General features: G+C 39.1%; 1 protein-coding gene across 1 annotated transcript; it reads left to right on the top strand.

The window, feature by feature from the left end:
- The first annotated feature begins 263 nt into the window (after positions 1-263).
- Sardh (Sarcosine dehydrogenase) lies at positions 264-17,952 on the top strand. The gene is made up of 16 exons (XM_074085711.1): positions 264-773; positions 2,196-2,306; positions 3,336-3,478; positions 4,603-4,815; positions 5,442-5,565; positions 7,064-7,272; positions 8,297-8,480; positions 10,391-10,481; positions 11,119-11,371; positions 12,201-12,320; positions 12,901-13,043; positions 13,429-13,534; positions 13,979-14,127; positions 16,190-16,464; positions 17,300-17,466; positions 17,600-17,952. The coding sequence occupies exons 1-16, from the start codon at positions 644-646 to the stop codon at positions 17,918-17,920; spliced, it is 2,739 nt and encodes a 912-aa protein (XP_073941812.1). The 5' UTR covers positions 264-643; the 3' UTR covers positions 17,921-17,952.
- Positions 17,953-21,094: the final 3,142 nt, after the last annotated feature.

Here is a 21,094-nt window from a genome sequence, read left to right as displayed (position 1 = left end):
AAAGGTTTATTTTGGCTCCATAAGTACCACCTAAAACTAAAACTAGCACTAAAACTATGCTAGACTTAATCAGTGAATCAGTTTTGATTTTAGCTGGCCTTTTTGTTTTTCTCACTTATTCAAACATGGTTATTCTTATGTCAATTTAATTTGCCAGAGACAGACTAGAATAATATGTTAATGTTTCTAATAAGAGGTGTCTAATTTAACGTTTTATGCAAAAGGGGGATAAAGTATAATTTTGCTGCAACTTTCTTGTACATTTAATGAAAAACTGTCATATCTGTCATATGATCTATCCTACCCTCATTTGTTAATCGCGTTGTCATCTTTTTAAGCTTGCCTTCGTCACAATAGAATCTTGCCCTGTTATTTACCTATATACAAGCTAGCTGCCTCTAACCTTACAGAGTCTAGTTCGAGACAAATAGCACCAAATGAAAATAAACGTCAACTATGATAAAAAATATGGTTGAACTTTGACTGATAAGCGAAGACGATTGTTAATAATTGCAAACGGCCCCAGTTCTTATCAGAACGTTTGCTTGTCATTACTTAAAAGCGTTCAGCTACCCTGCTTTTGTAGTTCTCGATCAACTACTGAGTAAATAACATTACATCGTATTATTCTAAGTATTTTATCATGTATAAGGTGTTAAAAAATGGAGGTATTGCGCGAAACAGCAGGAATTATTTGAAGTGTCTGCAACAAAGGGCTCTGGCCACTAGCCCAAGCCAGGACGTGATTACATCGGCGGATGTCGTGATCATTGGTGAGTTGTTATTTGTATTGTTTTAGGTCCGCCATAAACACTCGGAATTCCGTTTCGGAATTTCGATTCGAAATTCCGATTCGAAATTCAGAACGCAGTAAATCCATACAAATCTATGGACCTACCACATACGGACAGTAGTTTTCCGTTCGAAATTTTCTCTGATTCGGAATTCTGTGCGTTCAGAATTGAAATAAACATATATGACAATGTGTGTGATCTACGAATAAATATTTATTCGTAGTGTGTGATGTATTTACGGAATTCCGGATGTATGTGGCGGCCCTTACCTCATTCGTTTAATTTGGAAATTGCGCTTTTGTTTTTACCCAACTGCGAAGAAGGAGGGTTATATCTTATTCTATGTCCTCTTGTAACTACTCAACGCCTGAACCGATTTTGATAAATGATACATAAAAATCACTGGGTAGGTAGGTACATAAAATTCTCGAAAAATAAAAATGGCTGTTTTTTGGCGCCAAGATGTGTTATAAAAAATATATATATATTCAAACCTATCGAGTAGGATATCAAATAAAAGCTTATAATTAGGCCATTCTAAATATATATGGGTTATAATAGTTTTAATCTACCATTTTCACAGAAATATCAAAAACAATAAATTAAAAAAATCAAAAAACCCGACTGCCTTACAAAATAGGTACTAAAAAGAAGAAAACAAGTATAGTGGGCTAGAACTCTGTTAAGTAGCTAATTTAAAGTTCAACAGTCGGGACCCATTCACTTTTTAGACTTGTTTTTTTCTTTTTAGTATTTTGTGAGCAGTCGAGTTTTTATTTATTTATTGTTTTCTTTAGTTAGGTACAGTCAAGGGTATAAATTGTACATTACTAAGACGTCAAAAATATCTATACTTAGATACACATTTACGCCACTGAACATAAGGTCGATGTATATTGTATACATACATTTGACACTGTGGCTGTATAGATATGTATGCCCTTGACTGCATATTGATTCCGATTAAATCCAATTTAAGCTTTTTGAATCTTGATTTACTTTCTTCGATAAGGTTGAACTATAAGGGTGAGGTCAAACTAACGTGCCTCTCTAATCTTTTGAGTTGTGAACTGTAAGTCGCAATGCATCTGGTTTTATACAAAACCACCAGGTTGTGCCACACGGTGACGCTTAATTAGTCGTGTACCTACAGCTGTAAGATATTTGTAAGAAACCAAAATTACGCGACCGAAAATACACGAGTCACAACTCAAAGAATTACGTTAGTTTGGCGTCACCCTAACTTCCAAATTTTAAATATAATCTTCTTATGTTTAGTTTCGTAGTACAGTATACACAAACAAAAAAAATGCGAGTTGCATTACGTTTCATTGTACTCATCATCAACGAAATCACTGACATTCGTTTGTGAAGGAATTGTAACTCGTTTACTGCAACCAGGTGGTGGTATCGCCGGCTGTAACACCTTGTACCAACTTACCAAGCGAGGTGTTAACGCGGTCCTCCTAGAACGGGCGAAGCTCACTAGTGGAACGACATGGCATACAGCTGGTAAGATCCTTGCCTTATTCTGCTATTATAATAGCGAACGTTGTTTGTTTACTCTTTCATACATCTGTACCTACATTAATTCTTCGTAGGCGAAGTAAGAACAGGTGGTCTTGGATAATAATAATAATAGTACATACGTTATATATTTATCTACGGGCAATCAAACAAGTAGCTTATAAAGGAGCGGCCACACCGCTACTTAAAAAACGATGACGGTACGGAATCGCAGTGATGCATCGTATGCGCACCGTTTTTATCGCATGCTCTCCACGCCGCTGCTTAAAATACGGAATCGCAGTCGACTTTTGTTCGTACGTTTACGGCACGTCACTGCGATTCCGCACCGTTTGCGTATTTTAAGCGCGGTGTGGAAAGCATGCAAAAAAAAGGATGTGCATACAAGATAGTAAAGTTTCTCAAAAACTTTTTTGATAAAGTGAAGATTTCGGGAAATAATCGCTCCCAAAGTAGCAAAAATTGTGTCCCCCGCCCTCTATCTTGTAAACCGTTTGTACAAAAAATATGCAACAAATATGGAAAGGTAACGCTTAATAAATACTTTCAACGAAAATTGGTTTCAACATGACCGGATATACCGTTTTTGAGTTATTGCCAAAAAACTGCGCTTCTCAACAAAAGGAAGTGCCGTGAAGATACGCTCTTTTTCTGGTAATACATTTTAAGACTGTAGTAAGTGTTTTAATTGTGTTAGAACGCACATAATATTACTTGATTTTTTTCGTAATGGCTACGGAACCCTATCTTGGGCGTGTCCGACACGCTCTTGGCCGGTTTTTAAGCAGCAGTATGGCCGCTCCTTAAAAAGTAAGTCAATTGACTGGTGTGTCAACTAAAGCAAAGCCAACGAGTCGAGATATAAGTACTTCGTCTTTGTGTGATACGTCATTATTACAATTCTAGTGATGGGTTTGACATAAAATTAAATACGGATCTTTATGACAATGAAATTACCTACAGTTAGCAACAATTTTTGTTTTTAAAATGATTTTTACAAAAAGTTTTTATTAGGTCTCGTATGGTCACTGCGCCCTTGTGACTTGGAAGTAAAACTACTGCAGGACTCACGCCATGTTTACGAGAGTCTGGAAAAGGAGAGCGGCGACTTTGCCGGCTGGATTAACAATGGCGGCATGTTCATCTCACGCAGCCAGGTATAGATACTACAGTACAAATATTACTTGAATTAATCAGTATCAGGGATGTAACGGATGTGGTTTTATCGGAATCGAAAGCGGAACCAGATGTTTTCAATTTAGTTTATCGGAACCAGAAACGGAATTGGACCCGGAACCAGAATCGCAGCCTGAGTGATAGTTGGACGAGATGTTAAGGGTGGGTCTTCTAAACCTGAGGTTCTATTGCGTAACGTTTCTGACACTCGCGATCACAATCAAATGATAGTTTTCGCAGACAAAAACTGTCATTAGATTGTAATCGCGAGTGTCAGGAACGTTACATAATTAGCGTTGTATTTGATGTACGCTACGCCGCTCATGTCGTCGCCGCGGTAAGCATTGACATCCGATATAACTTCCGTTTTAAAGAAACGGAACCGGAACCGAAACGGATGTTTAATATCAAACGTAAGTTCCGACTAAACGGAAACGGAATCGGAGCTCCGTAACATCCTTGATCAATATGTATTTCAGGAGGCACGGAGCCACGGTGTATCAGGATCACGACTTGATTGAAATGTCAACTATAACGAAGTGTCCACTGCATCATGATGCAACAATGAGGGCTATCGTTTTTCGTCTTTCTAGATGGCGCCACTGTTGCGTGAGGTTAGATTAAAATCATATTTAATACACCTTAAAACCGCACCATAAAAATATCGAGCAACCACAGTGTTGCGTAGTCTCGTTTAGTTCGGAAAAAAGGGAGGACAAAAGTTTCCGAATGACAAAACTGTCCCAAAATACAGATATTCATTGCCCCGGAACGCATAATTGCCATAATTAATTTCAGGTAGGTAATGCAAAATATTCACAAAATCAAATCAATTCTAATTATAAATAAACCCGCGTAGCTCACCCAAAAACTATGAGATTTGACATTTCGGAGACCTCACGCTACACTAGCGCCTCTAGCAGCGAATTCATACGCGATAGCCCTCATTGATGGAAAAGGTCGTATTTATCTTGCTTTCTCACCTATCTTACTGAAGCTTCCTAAAGCTAATTAAGGAAACAAGATAAGTAAATACGAACTCATTGAACAAAATACGATGGAAAAATATTAGTCACTAATCTGTAGGTACATTTTGAAATTTTAGGTGCGGACTCAAGAATACATGAGGCTGCATACTCTGGGCAAGGCGTTAGGGATCCCCAGTGACGTCCTGGATCCCCATGAAGCACAGAAACTCTTCCCTTTGCTTGACCCTAAGGTTTTCGAAATGGCCTTGTACTCTCCGCTGGACGGCACTATAGACCCCGAAATGGCTTGTCGGGCTTTAGTTAAAGTCTCTACACATAATGGAGGAAAGGTAACTTGTTTATTATATCAAGGCTTTTATTATTAAGAATACAGTGCGGTCAAGAGCGTTAATTTGGGACCAATTTCGTCAAGAAATCCTTTGATTTGTCATAGAAAATGACAGATATTCGACCTTAAGTGGGTTCGAAATTAACGCTCGTGACGACCTGGGCGACCGAGCTCGGGCTAAAACTCGCTAACTAGCGTTTTCCCAGAAATAAGACAAAGCTAGATCGATTTTCCATCCGCTAAAACCCCTCCATGCTAAATTTAATCGAAATCGTTAGCCGTTTTCGAGATTCCCGAAATATATATACAAGCATTGCTCGTTTAAAGGTATTAGATTAGATAAGCAAAGTATAGGCTTGGAACCAGTATTTAAGTGGGTGACGACAGTGGGCCCTTTTTATGTCACGTATCTAAAAATGTCCAAATTTAGATTTTATAGACCAGTTAGTAAATGCCGATAAGGCATTAAATAAAAGACACTAGGTTATTTCCCAGTATTTATCACCCACTTCAATTTGTATAGGTCCGTGTGAGCCACCGTATGAAAATTGTTATATTTTTTCTTTAATAATGATTTGATGTCAAACCCAAAGCCTTAGTCATCAATTTTCACCTTTTGATCCACAGGTGTACGAAAACTGTCCAGTCCTAGATATCCATTATTCTCACAATATTCTTGGCAATAAAGAAGTGACTGGTGTGCACACGGACCGAGGGTTCATCAAGACAAAGTGTGTCGTCAACTGTGGAGGTAAATTAAAACTAAAATGCTACGTAACAAATTGAATCATGACTCAGGATAGAACCTTTGTGCTACTAATGTCATGTTGATATCTCAGACTTTTTCAAGGAAATCATAGTGAAATTGATTATAAAAAGGTTCTACCCTGGGTCATGATTTCGAATCGAAAGCGAAGCCCTTAGGTGTCTGTCTGTTCTTTTCATATGAAAGCTAGTTTCTTTACGGCGGTTCTTAGTTATGGTCCATTAGAATCGGTCAGTCATTTCTATGGTATTAAAGTTTTTTTTTTAGGACAATTGAAACCAATTGACCTAATCCCGTACTATATTCTATTTGTTCTAACATGATCCAAATGACAGATGCCAAACTGACGGAACTTTAGTCCCTCCTACGGTTACGCAAACTATCGATACTTTTGCATGTACTTAGTGCTAAAAGTGGCAATAGCATTATTTGTTGGTTTAAACGTTACGCTATCGAACTGAGGGTCTTATTTGAATTTTAAAATATAATTTTCATCACACTTGCTCGTAAACAGTGTTATAACATGCAGGCTACCTTGGTTGCAACCCCCCAAATAAAACCCTCGACCTTAATGTGCTTGTCATGAAACCCGTGGTCGGTAAATAAGTCATTGCGCGTAAAAAATTTCTTGTCATGAAGCCCAAGGTCGGTAAATGAGTAAATTGCCCGTACTGATGGTGCTGCGCATGGCGTAGCAGCAGGACCACATGCACACGCGGCTCAGGCACATGCTGCGGAAAGGGGAGGGCGGCGCTGCCAAGAGCGCAGCCTAAGGTATCGCCAATATTTGGAAGAATTGTATTTTTTTTTTAAATATAAAATTTTACTCGCAAATGTGATGAAAAACATTGTATGTCGCACGGGAGGTACTAGCATAAAGAACATCGACACATTAAAGCCCTCAGTCTTCGACTTCGGGCTTATAATAGACTCTCGTTCGTAATTCCTTATTTACCGCCCTTAAGACACAATGTACTATTATTCAACAATCTTGCAAATGAATAATAGGTTCGTTTATTTTACCGATAACCCTCACCTCTAGCAATTGCGGCTTATTGAAACTACATTGTAAGGTCGTAATATAATAGTGCTTACGCAGTAACTTAACATATTGTTAGCAAATTTGAGTTCAAATATTCGAACAATCAGCAGTTTTAAAGTGAATATATCACGCATTATATCACTGTTGGAAAAAATAAAAAAAATTGTTACCGCCTCACAAAGTTACATAATCATCATGTGTCATTTGAATCATCTTAGAACAAATAGAATATAAACAAAGCTTATATTATGGATAAATATACTTATATAGATAAATACATACTTAAATACACATTAAACTAAACGCCCAAAACCGGAGAACAAACATTCGTATTATTCATAAGTACAAATATCTGCCTCGGCCGGGGATCGAAACGGGCTTACTCATATTTTTGAACTTTTCTATGTGGTTCAGGTTACTCATGTTTAACTTTTCTAATAGGAGCTTGGGGCCCCAGAGTGGCCCGTTTTGCGGGCGTACCGTCCCTCCCCATCATACCCTTCAAGCACGCGTACGTGCTAAGCGAGGCGCTCCCGGAAGTGCGGAACTGTCCCAACGTGAGAGACCACGATGTCAATCTTTACTTAAAGATTCAGGGAGAAACCTGCAATATTGGTGGATACGAGAACAATCCTATAATGCTTGACGATGTAAGTCTATTATGTTATATAATATAGAGGTAGGTATACGACGTGATATTTACGATTTCCGTTAACTTCAAGGAAACATTTAAGAAGCTCAAATGAAGTTAATTTCTCCAAGATGCTAGTACCCTAACTTTTATCTGTAAAAAAAAAACTGTTAAAAACTTATGTTTTAAATGCAAGCATATGTACACCAAATTTCAAGTCAATCCAACCACTGGAAGTGGGTAAAATTTAACTTGCAAGATTTGACCCGTACATACATTCATAGGTACATTGCAAACTATTTTTTTTATTCGACTGGATGGCAAACGAGCAAGTGGGTCTCCTGATGGTAAGAGATCACCACCGCCCATAGACACCTGCAACACCAGGGGGATTGCAGATGAGTTGCAAGTTGAGTAAGTTCACCGGCTGTCTTACTCTCCACGCCGAAACACAACAGTGCAAGCACTGCTGCTTCACGGCAGGATTAGCGAGCAAGATGGTGGTAGCAATCCGGGCGGACCTTGCACAAGGTGCTCTTTATGATATTTAATTAATTATACGCGGTAAAACAGTGTAAAAGGTTCTTAATTTATGACGTTTTTTAAAGTTCGTAACTAAAGTGTTTAATTCATACATTTTTAGCAAAAGTGGGTTATAAAAGTGAGTTTTTTAACTTATACTATGTTTGAAAACATTTTTTTTATTTTGCAAAAAAATTAATATGATAATGAGATGTGTTTAATACGGTTTACTTACTAATGTTTCGGAGAATAACGTTTGGCAACCTGTTTCATTTTGCAACTTTTCATTTCCCACCTGTTTAATATTTCTAAAATTAAATATTTCAGGATTTTTATAAAACTAACCTAACCTAAAGGGTTCTACACGATGGCCCTGAAATAAATCCTGAAATATTTACAGTTTTAGAGTTTGCGAAATGAAACAGGTTGCCAAACGTTATGTTGCGAAAAGGCAGTACTCGGTTTAACACACGTGGTCTAAGTTATTGCAGTACCTAACCCAGTAATATTTTAAATCCTAGTTGCCCGACCACCAACATTTCCACCTTTACGAGTTGGACTGGGATGTGTTTGGGGTCCACATGAATAGCGCTGCCTCGCTGTGTCCAAAACTAGCCAACATCGGTGTTAAAAGCACAGTCTGCGGGCCAGAATCCTTCACGCCGGACCACAAACCGCTTTTGGGGGAGGATCCCAATGTGTTTGGTAAGAGGGTTCAGCACTGAAGGCCTTACTTGCATTTAGCCTCGGCAGAATGACAAAATTGTGTAAGGACTTGATTGTATTAAATAGTTTTACAAGACCAAACCAGACCATTTACCTACTAAAATATTATCACATTAAGTTGTTTTACAGCCAAGTCATTCCGTCCACTATGGATCATAGCTTATAGCAATGAGGGTGTTTTAAAGACCAAGACATTTTGCTACCCAGACAATAATACAACTAAAGTGCTCTGCTCGCCAAGGCTAAATGCAAGTAAGGCCTTCAGTAAGATCACAAAACGTCTAATAAAAATAAAACAAAACGTTTATACTGCAAGTAGGTCGCATAGAGCTCTTTTACATGACACTTTTTAAAACTACCAGCGCTTTCGGAAATACCATCACTGCCAAGAAGAATGTGCCGTAAGAAACTTGGAAGAAAATCATTGCAAAACAAAACAAAATAAATAGTTACAAAAAATACATATAATTAAAATACAATATCAAACTAAAGAAAAAAATACAGGGATTTATTCCCTATATCCCTAGTTGAAAATAAAACTACCTCTAAACATCGTTCAGTGGAAGTGTAGAATGCTTCCACCGTCACAAAAATAAAAAAGGAAAAAAAAGATTGGAATTGTATATCTAGTTTCCCCAAAGTCAAAATTATAATAAGATTCTGAAATATACATTTCAGGTCACGTAACCATTAAGCTTTCTTGTCTTATGTCCGGCTTTCACGTATAAGCGATGCGAAGTACTAGGTGGGGGTAATGAAATCTATCGCAGCGATAATAGTGGCCAAAAGTAGAAATAATGTAGGCTCTGTCATACATACATATGAATCTGTCATTAACAAAGCAATTTGTGTAGACTTAACTGCCTAATATTAATAATAGATGTTTGTCTTCTTGAATTATTGAACACAGCCCCTGTTTTGTTCTTAATTCCTCTACATCCCGGACATGTCCAGCAGATACCAACAATTTTCCTTTTGAAACGGTTTGTGGTTGAAATTTTATATTGAGCAATACACACAAAACCGATCGTCAAAATAATAAGTATTTTGATCTGAAAACGATATTTAATTTATTACTAGCGATACAAGAACAATTATATATGTTTACTTTTATTTAAAGAAACCATTAAAGTACCTAGCTATAACTTTTTGTTTTACGTAATTTATTGAATCAGGCGTTACTTTGCGGAGGTCCATATCAATGAACTAAAAGAATGTCCTTGCTCACCCGCGACCTTACGATAGCTAAGCTTATGCAAAATATGCGTGTTCATGCAGTTCCTCCACCTCCACACTTTAAGAACACACACAAATCACACAAACCCATCTATCACCACCACCACACCACACTGACGCGTTTCGAACTCAATCAGAGCTCATTAAAAGCACGACTAAACATGAAGTAAACAAACACTGACATAACCAAAATAAAACACACTTTGTGAATAAATTTTACTTACCTCATTTAATTTTAATGACCAAAAATGAATTCACAGCCCTTTGTCCACGCAAATCACGGTATCACAGTAATTTTATATTATAAACTAAAACGTGAAAGGTTTGATTTTTGTCACAATGTCGCAATGAAATTTCAAAACGTCTGAACCTCAGAGCTGACAAACTTGCGGACGCTAGGTGGCGCTGATGTCGTGCACAGAGCCAATAGAATAGAATATAATCGTTTGTTGCAATCATTTATTATTTATATGCCTCGCTGCTGGGCACCCTTCCTAGAAGACCCAGTGCTTCTTGGAAAACAAACTTGGAGTTTTCAATTTTTTAGTTCCTTTTCAAGCAGACTACGCAGACTACTCGAGTGCTTAGTTCAGGAGACATGCAATATTTGAACTATTTACCTTCTGACTTCGAACTTTTTAAATGTTTAAAAGGTCTATACCATAACTGTGGGTACAATTCGGCCGGTATGATGTTTTCGGCCGGTTGCGGGATCCAGATGGCAGAGTGGATCATCACTGGAAGGTAATAATTACTAATTAATTACTTTACGATACATGATTATCCTTATATAGTTTATTTTCATTTCATTTTTTTTTCAAACAAGTACAATAGGCTGCTTGACACCATCAACCAGTAATTCCGAGACAGCTGTAATAAAAAAAAACATACATTTTGAAAAGGAAAATCAAGGGAAAATCAAATTACGGGTGACACTATTTACCGGCCGTACGATACGGAAATGGAAATACCGACCAGATATTTCGTGTACACGTCCATAGAAACTGACATGCGCTTCTATGGGCGTGTACACGAAAAACAGGGTCGGGATTGCAATGTCGGTATTATCCGGGCCGGGAAAGAGTGTCACCCCAAATTACTTAACTTTCAATTAACTGTAGATTTTGATCATGCAGCATTGAAATTAATAAATAAATAAAACGGACCTCACGATACTAACGCCATCTAGCGATATTTCGCCTCTGTTGAAACCCTCATTGAAAATCAATCTCAAATTCAAGGCTAAGCTTAAAGACACCACGGTTGCGCGATAAAATATAGCCCTTATGGTGTGTGATCAAATATAGCTCTTAAGTTGTCTTAAAAAAAAATGGTGTCGTGTCCCCTTTACTTAACGCGGCGTTAAACCACTCCATTCCAGACCGCACTTCAACATGTTCACATTCGACATACGCCGTTTTTCGCCGGCTCAAATGTCGCGAGCGCATTGGGTCCGAGAAAGCAGCCATGAGGCTTACGCTAAGAACTACAGCGTAGTATTCCCTAACGATGAGAAATTGGCCGGCCGAGACACAAGCCACGACGCATTGCACCAGGAACTGGTTGAAGATGGCGCCGTGATGCAGAGCAGGGGCGGGTGGGAGCGTCCCGGCTTCTACATCCCAGGAGAAAAGGTACCATTCGAATTAAAGCGTTATGTTCCCTAGAGTTGTCACACAATACGGTATTTGACAACTCCTGAATTTGCCATATCTTAATATTATTATGAAAATATACATATGCAGACAATGTTTAGCGAAAAGAAAACTTAAATCGGTTGAATATTATATTTATAGTGATTTTTTGAAAAATCTATATACCTGTCTCTTTCTCAAACGCTTTTCTCTATGCAGCAAGTATGGCGGTACTGGCGTGTGACGTCACATGCCAGTATGTCTTTCTCTGTCTAATTTTGAATTTCAAACCCTCATAACTTTGTTATTTGTAAAGGTAGCTTAAATATTGTTTCTCTATTCGATAACAAGCATTGTGTAGTTTTAATTTATAAAACATATACAAAATAGTCAAATACCGTAATTATTGCGATGACACGATGCCAAATGTTTCATTAGACCAGGGTTTCTTAAGTTTCTTTCTTAGGGGTCCGTAATATGTGTATCAGGAGTCCGCAGCAGGTCAGTCTGTAAACATAGGTATTTATTAGGTAATCCAAAAATATTTTTTGAAAGGGGTCCGCAGAATGTGGAAATGGAAGTGGTCAGTGACTGCAAAAAGTTTAAGAAATCCTGGATTAGACGGTTGATTTCCAACGCTTTCTTTTAAGTTCGCTTTGCGCATCATACGGTACAACTAGACGGTACAATGTTGATGTCGCTCAGTACCCGTCGGTTTTCTTCGTTTGCGTGGAGATTCTAAGGAGAAAGAATAAGAAAACCGATCTTTTGTTTCTAGTTTCGAACGACATTGGCAAATTAGTTTAATTTAATACGATTTTTTTCTCAGATCAGAGTGCAGCAATACGATTGGTACGGATCCAATGATTACCCGAGAAATACTGACCGGCGTTACGAAGAATTAGTAAAGGGGGACTACTCATTCGATTTCTCAGAACATTTCCCGATCGTGAGTATACTCTTTATTGATCATGATCACAAAAATATAGTAAGCACTTCAAAAAACAAATGCACCATCAGCCAAATATATAGTCTACCACCATAAAGTTGATAATCGTTTGCATGTCACAAAACAATAATGCCATAGACGTGTCTGTCAACTTGAAAGTTCGACTTTAGCGACATATTAATTTCATAGGAACTTGTTAAAAAATTGATAGACAGCTTATTTTTCTGATGGTACATAGAGAAAAAAATCCAATGTACGCAATAGGCTAGGCAGTTTTTCAGTATTTTACGAGTCTTGACTTCATTCCATGTAGTATTGGACTTTGACTTGAGCATACATATCCTTTCTTAATTACATGCGAACATAAAATTACCGTCTTAATACTTTTTTAGTGCTAGGTTTTTTGTTTGGTAATGTACTTTTTGTTGACTGGACTTACTTTCTCAGCCGTCTTACATAATTAGTACCCAATTTCAAGGCAATCCGACTACTAGAAGTGGATTAGTGAATTAGAGTGGATTAGAGTAAATTTCACTGGAGAAAATCGTCAATTGTGCAAGGCGTTCGTTCTTTTTTTCAGATCAGTAAAGAAGCTCTCTCCTGTAGGAACGGAGCTGCCCTCTTCAACATGTCGTACTATGGCAAGTTTTACTTAACGGGCCCGGACGCTCAGAAAACCGCAGAGTTGGCCTTTACTGCTGATCTGACCAAGAAAGATGACAAGTAAGACAACAAAACATCAAACTCCGAGGCTTCGAGTGCTTTTCGGAGACTCGCCTATCATCTAATCGCAAATCGTTTTTCTTTCTGTAATCTCTTTATTGCTATATAAAATAATGCTAATGCTTCTCGTGTCCAAAAACATCACTTTTGCATAGGCATTTGCTAGATCTAGAAGACCATAAAGTAAATTGCTTATTAGATACGCTGCCAAGTTTTGCTTCCAAGGATTGCATACTTAGTTATAAGGAGTTCCCAATAACTACATCATGTCACGATTATTAGCATCACGACGTCGCATTTACATTGTTTCCCTTATTTTAGCTTCGTTTCGCTTCTTCGCTTTATTATATTATGGTTGTTTACGTTAGTTTTTGTTTGTATCAAGGGTGGTGTATACGCTTATGTTGAACGACAAAGGCGGCGTCGAGGCCGATGTAACTGTCAGCATACTGGACGGCGGCAGTGGTCAGTTGCACGAGCCTGTTTTTAAGGTAATGAATAATGATTGATTAATTCAGGCGCTATTTCACGGAGATCCATATCAATGAAACCTTTAGTCTTGTTTCTCTGGTACCACTACTAATGTGGTAGGTAACAGTACCAAGCAGGCAGTTCATTTCAACGAATAATGTAAAATATTAGAATTCAAAGAATTAGGAGAGGTTTTGTAAAATAATTTGAGATAACAGTTATGCAATATGTACGTAGCGTCTTTTTGACAATTAAATCAATTTTGCCACTAGTAAAATCTAGATATCGTCCGTACTTTGAAAAAATCTCGTATCTAAAATGAATATCAACAAAATTGAACCTTGACGTAATGTTCATAAGGTCCACTCAGAAGAAATATCTACTTTGAGATACGATTTTTTTTAAAGTAGTGACGATATGATCCGGTTGTTAGGTCCGTCACACCACTTGGTATTATTTGCCAGGGGCGTGGCTACTACGTGGTGACGAGCGGCTTCAACGCGCCTCACAGCCTCGCGCATCTGCGCCGGATTATCAACTCGCAGAAACTGCGCGCCACCATCACTGACGTCACTAAACAGCTGTGCATCCTCAGCGTACAGGGACCAGACAGGTACTGAAGGCATTAGACAAATCTTCAATGGTAAATTCAGGATGGATCATACTATGAGGTGCCTGTTTGCCCTAACTTTTATAAAAGTCAAGTTGGACTGATAATGTACTGTCATGGCCACTCATATCTGACACAAAAAAGCGTAATAAATATCCGATACGGCTCTAATGAGGGCTATCGTTTTTTGTCTTTCTAGATGTCGCCACTGTTGCGTGAGGTTTATAAGTGTGGCTTTCAGCCTGTTATTACGGGCGTGAAAACAAAGTTTAGATTAAAATCTTATTTAATACACCATAAAAATATCGAGCAACCACAGTGTTGCGTAGTCCCGTTTTGTTCGGAAAAAAAGGGAGGACAAAAGTTTCCGAAAGACAAAACTGTCTCAAAACACAGACATTCATTGCCCCGTAACGCATAATTGCCATAAATAATTTCAGATATTGCAAAATATTCACAAAATTATTCTAATTATAAATAAACCCGCGTAGATCACCCAAAAACTATGAGGTTTGACATTTCGGATACCTCACGCTACACTAGCGCCTCTAGTCGCGAATTACATACGCGATAGCCCTCATTCTAGCGTCGGTAGGACGTGTCAGACATTTTTGCACGCTCCTCTGTGGTAGACATTAATGCAGGTGACTGCACTCTGCATCATCAGTCTGGCTCGCCCTAATGATTCACGATTTGACAGTAGGTATGATTAAAAAAAATATGGAACGAAAACAAACCTTCAATATATGTATACGCGATTTTGACTGATTAAAGCGGTCTATGTGCATTCGTGGGTGGTCTCAAGGGGCTGACATCAGAACAATAAAACAAAGACAGAGGGTGACAGTAAAATACCTTTTTTCACTTCTCATGGTCTTAAATAGTTATTTGTGTCACTAGGGAGCAAAATGGTGTATTTACGGCGAGGGCGTACATTGAATCCAGAATGCAGCGAAGGATTCTAAAGTAGAATCCTTAGCGTAATGAGGGATTCAAGTGTTAACGCCCTAGATGAAAATAATTTTGCTCCCGAGTGGCTCATACAACTTTTCACACCGAGCATTAAGAAACATGAAAAAAAATATCTAAATATTATTAAAGAACAACCAGCATAGAAAATGGCGTGGCTATACAATTATCAAGTTCAAAAATGGCATTTGCAATAAAACACTTAGAAAAGCCTTGAACAGAAAAGTTGCACTTTGCTCCCTCTCGTCAGGGAGGAAAAGTTACTTTTCTGAAAGAGAGGTGTAAAAATGTTATTTAAGTCGCCGCATATCGGGTCTAAAACTTTTTATTAATCTCTAGGGATTAAAGTTTTTTTAGTATTACTCTGGAAACCTTAAACAGCCAGCAGGGCTACTACGAAACTCGAAACTCGACACTTATACTATCTAATACGAGAGCGAGAGGGACCGCACGACACGAACTTCGAGTTTTGTAGTAGCCCTGTACTGTGTTTTGAATGGAGGATGAGTGGAGGAGTATTGCCAATTTCATTGATGTGTATAGACAATTTTTATGGCGCGGAAATAACCTCATAATGACAACTGGACAAAAATAAAAATTTCGTGAAATACGATTAATGATTACGAAAATATTTAATTATATTAAGGATGAATTCATTATTAATTCAAGATTTTTTATCTCTATCGCTTACAGGACGGGTACGCTAATGTCAATAAGGGTTTTTCGACAGGCGAAATATCGCTAGATGGCGCTAGTATCGTGGGTGCGTTTGACAACTTTGACATTTGTGCGTCTAATAACTAAATGAGTCGTTAAATAACTGACTGAGCCAATCGCAAGCAAAACTGTAACGTGAAACGGTCCTCAAGATACTAACGCCATCTAGCGATATTTTACCTGTCGAAAAGCCCTCATTCTAGAGCACGCCTGGAGTAGGTATCGACTAGATTTTCAGTAGTATCCGTTATAAAGAGCAAATATTAAAAACTTAAAATGCACCCCGTCTTATACTCGCCGTAACAAGCACTTTGACGGTCAAAGCCAATGTGGCCGACACTTTACCTACTAAAAATACTCTTATTTTGCTCCTTCACAGTCAAAGAATCCTCCAACGCTACACCGACGCTGGGCTATCTAACGACGCTTTCCCAGTGGGCACACACCGCAGCATCCACGTAACGAAAGGACAAGATTCTCCAGGGAACAAGACTTACACTTGCCGGGCGCTCCGCATCGGATGGGCTGGCGAGTTAGGATGGGAACTACACGTCCCTTACGCAAACGCTGTGGTGATGTATAAAGCGCTCAGTCGAGCGCAGGATCTTCATAATGCTGGCTGGAGAGCATTGACCGCGCTTAGCGCTGAAAAAGGTGAGGTGTTGCAGAGGCAGGCGAAAATCTAACTTAGTGTGGTTTGTATTGTTGATCTCTATTGCTCAACAAGACACTTGTAAACTCAGCATTCGATTAGAGTGTTTTAAAGTAGTTTTAATGACTGACGATGCCGCCGTTCCCTGATAAAAAATTCTGATAAAAACCCTTCATGCTGATTGCACCTTAGAGCAATGCGGGCTTCCTACCAGAAGGGAGTAGCCTTAGCGGTAGATTACCTTTAAAATAGTTCTGGCGTTTGTTGAGGGGGGAAATGTGCACACAAGTGCAGTTCCGCACACTTACATGCAAAAACAAAACTGCCAACTACCTGTAATGACGACGTTAACACATAAATAATCCAACAATACACTACTAATAAATAATTCGTGTACAGATGACTCAAAACTCACACATTGACAGTAACATCACTAACTTGTTCATCGGCGAAAAGTTGGATTTATCGCTTGACTGATCCGAAATTTGTACGGATTAGCGGACTCGATGTTGGTAAACGAATTATGTGAAATGTAACACCATCTTTTTGCAAGCTTGATGTCCCAGATCTCTTTTTACAGCAGAAGACTGAACAATTCGGCATTTTTAGCAACTGCAGCGTTCACTCGCGCGACTCGATTCGGTCTAGTTTGAAATCCGAGCGCGCCTTGTTATATAAAATTCGCATGCCTAGTTGGGCTTGTACTTTGACAGAGGGGAACGCAGCGAATGGCTACTCCCTTCCGTAGGAAGCCCGCGTTGCTCTAAGGATTGCACTGCTGATGCACCAACTATAATCACATACTAATATTGAATGATAAAAAATTGCATTCTTTAGGCTACCATTTATGGAACTCTGACCTGAGGGCGGACGATAACCCGATCGAAGCCGGCTTAGGGTTTGCATGCCGAAAGGGCGGTAATTACATCGGAAACGAACACGTGACGCGCGCGCGGATCAGCGGAGTTACCAAGAAGTATGCCTTCTTCACTCTTGAGGACAAGGTAAGCTTAGAAGACAACTAGAGGCCTGACTGTCTAACATGCAGACCGCCTCACCTGTTCACCGACTCTTTCTAACTACCACCGTCTGATATAAAGAAGTAAAGTTGAAAAAAAAAAGATTTTTTTTCCATAGGTTGCGTTGTTTGGCCAAGAAGCTATATTCCGAAACGGCCAGCTAGTGGGCTATCTCAGGAGAGGCGATTACGGTTATTTTCTCGACAAACCAATTGGCATTGGATATGTGAAGAACAGGGGCTCTGTAGTCACAAAGGATTACTTGGAGAATGGTGATTACGAGATTGAAGTGATGGGAAAGAGATATAGAGCCACCGTGCATACTAGGTCTCCCTTCGACCCGACCGGACAGAGAATACTCGGGAACTATGGATGCGTTCTGGAAAATACTCACGATCCGCACGCTGGGCAGAATGAGAGGGCTGGCGGAGTCGAGTAACTTACTGTGATCTCAATAAAATAAAATAATTACTTTTCTTGTTTTTTTTGTCGACTGTGCCATTTAGACCCAGGCCCCTCTTTCCCACTGGGCACACTGGGCACGTGTCCAGGGCCCCGCGATGGATTGGGGCGAGGGCCCCTCCTAGTACCTAATCCATTACCAAACGATAACTGATAGCTAAAACAGTGATTTATTAAGGTAATAGGGGCCCCATTATCCTAATGTGGCCAGGGCCTCTAATAGGTGAAAGACGGCCCTGGTTATACCTAATCCTATAAGCTTACTTCTGACAGTAGGTAAATATCGGAGCGGCCAAACTTCTACAAAATATTGGAATGCTTACTTAGGTACTATGATATTGATGATGATGGCTATACGGTATACGTTCATTTCGCAACTTTTCATTTCGCAAACTCTAAAACTGTAAATATTTCAGAATTTATTTCAGGGCCATCGTGTAGAACCCTTTAGGTTAGGTTAGGTTAGTTTTATAAAACAAAGGTGGGACCTTGTGCAAGGTCCGCCCGGATTGCTACGAGTACCACCGTCTTGCTCGCTATGACGGGTTTTAGTGTCACGCGTACCGTCAGTACGGATCGCTCCGCACAGGCTGATCTATATGAGCTTCCTGGGAGCGTTTTAGAGTAATACGGGGGGGTCCGTACGGACGACCGTCCGCGCGGATAGGAAGCTCATATAGATCTGCCTGTGCGGAGCGATCCGTACTGACGGTACGCGTGACACTAAAACCCGCCTATAGGTAGTCATTCACGATGACGCGTGCCGTGGTTCTTTGAATGTCATTAATGACCAAATTTTGACAAAATCACGCGTCTTCGTGGATGGCACTAGGTATAATCCTGCCGTGAAGCAGCAGTGCTTGCACTGTTGTGTTTTGGCATGGAGAGTAAAGGTGCGACCAAACTGCTGCTTAAGAAACGGTGACGGTACGGAATCGCAGTGACGCATCGTATGCATGCGCACCGTTTTTTTGCATGCTTTCCACACCGCTGCTTAAAATAAGCAAATGGTGCGGAATCGCAGTGACGTTCCGTAAACCTCACGACTTTTGTTCGGTAAAGACCTGAGGGTCTATTGCGTAACGTTTCTGACACTCGCGATCGCAATCAAATGACAGATTTCGCATTTAAAAACTGTCATTTGATTGCGATCGCGAGCGTCAGAAACGTTAGGCAATACGGGCTCTGAAGTTTACGACACGTCACTGCGGAGCATGCGATGAAAACGGTGCGCATACGGTCACTGCGATTCCGTGCCGTCACCGTTTTTTAAGCAGCGGTTTGGTCGCACCTTATGACAGCCGGTGAAACTACTGGCACTTGAGGTATCCCATCTTAGGCTTCTAGGTTGGCAACGCATCTGCAATACCCCTGGTGTTGCAGATGAGTATGGGCGGTGGTGATCCCTTACCATCAGGAGACCCACTTGCTCGTTTGCCATCCAGTCGAATAAAAAAAATCCTGAACTAGTTGCGGTATGAAAAGTTGCGAAATGAATCAGGTTGCCGAACGTATACCGTATAGCCATCATCATCAATATCATAGTACCTAAGTAAGCATTCCAATATCTTGTAGAAGTTTGGCCGCTCCGATATTTATTGTCAGAAGTAAAGTAAACAGTAAAGTCTAAACAGAAACAGAACCGTAAAACGGGATGAGTAGGGACAAAATTGAAGTTCAAACCCTGATAAAAAATATTTTCATATGTAGCAAGTTGATGTTTGTAAGTAGATGAAAAATGTTCCGGTGGTATGAATTTTAGTTTCATAATGATTATCTGTCGTTTAGTTTAATAGTTTAAACAATAAACACTAAAATACATATAGGCAAATCCCAGCTCACCCCGTAGTGGGGTCAAAAAGGATAGGAAAGGAACATATGAAAAAAATAATTAACAATTTACCAGAAAAAAGGACATAGGTATAATATTGTCTAAAAATATAACTAGGTACATTTAGCAAGCTGAGCCAGAAATTTTAAGTAGCTAGTGAAAACAAAATATTACCTAGTTCTATACTTCCTATACCTACTCCCACCGTAATCCCTTTCTCAGCCCGTTTTACGGTATTTTTTTAACACATTAAGTACATGTCTAGATAAATACCTAGTAAAAAAATAGTTAAAAATCAAGAGGCATTTGACACCAATTGACCTAGTCCCAAACTAAGCAAAGCTTGCACTATGGATACTTAACTAGGCAACGGATAATCATACTTATATAGATAAATGCATACTTAAATACAACATCCAAAACCCGAGAACAAACATTCGTATTATTCATACAAATATCTGCCCCGGCCGGGGAGCGAACCCGGGACCTCAAGCTTCGTAGTCAGCAGTGGCGTAGCTAGGTAACCTAGGGTCCTGGGGCAAATAAAAAAATGGGGCCCACTGCTATCAAAACTGGTAAGGTTTTTTGAAGTAAAATCATTATATACAAATACTTTAAAAATGCTAAGCAACTTTATCATCAGCTATAAAGCAGAATTTCGAGGGCCCCCTGAGCTTGAGGGCCCCGGGGCACTGCCCCGCCTAGCCCCTTGATAGCTACGCCACTGGTAGTCAGGTTCTCTAACCACTTGGCTATCCGGTCGTCGATTCAATCTATGATCTATCAACGAAAGTATGCATGTGATAGATATTAGTTGATTGATTACTTATAATAGCCTCTATAATGTCTAATCTGATGTCAACTTATTCTTGCATTAAACATTTGACGTGGGGTCTGAGTAGGTTAAAATAACGAAACAGATATCTACTAGCTCCCTACTACAATATGATAGTTTTAATTTTATGTTTTTTATGTTTGTTCTATTGTATTATTTGTAATTAAGTATATGAAATAAATATCAATGTTTATCTAAACCTGTAATAGCTATTATGCTTTGAGTATTTATCTAGAAAAATACTCAAAGCTATTATTATGTTGTCTGACGACTTTTAAAAGATAGGTCAAAGTCGGTCCCTTTAGAGGTTTAGAGAGTAAAAAAATGGAAGTAGTATTATTTTAATTTTAGTTAAGGCCTATTTAAGGCATAGTCAAAGTCTAAGAACTTTTTTTTTACATTTTCTTACACTGTGACTGCGGCATAGTCCATCTTGTTAGAAGGGGGATAAACTTAAAAAAAGAGGTTTAGAAAAATACGCGTCT

Source organism: Choristoneura fumiferana, chromosome Z, assembly GCF_025370935.1.
Source record: "Choristoneura fumiferana chromosome Z, NRCan_CFum_1, whole genome shotgun sequence".
In the NCBI taxonomy this organism is placed as follows: domain Eukaryota; kingdom Metazoa; phylum Arthropoda; class Insecta; order Lepidoptera; family Tortricidae; genus Choristoneura; species Choristoneura fumiferana.
This window is presented reverse-complemented; position numbering and strand designations above follow the sequence as displayed.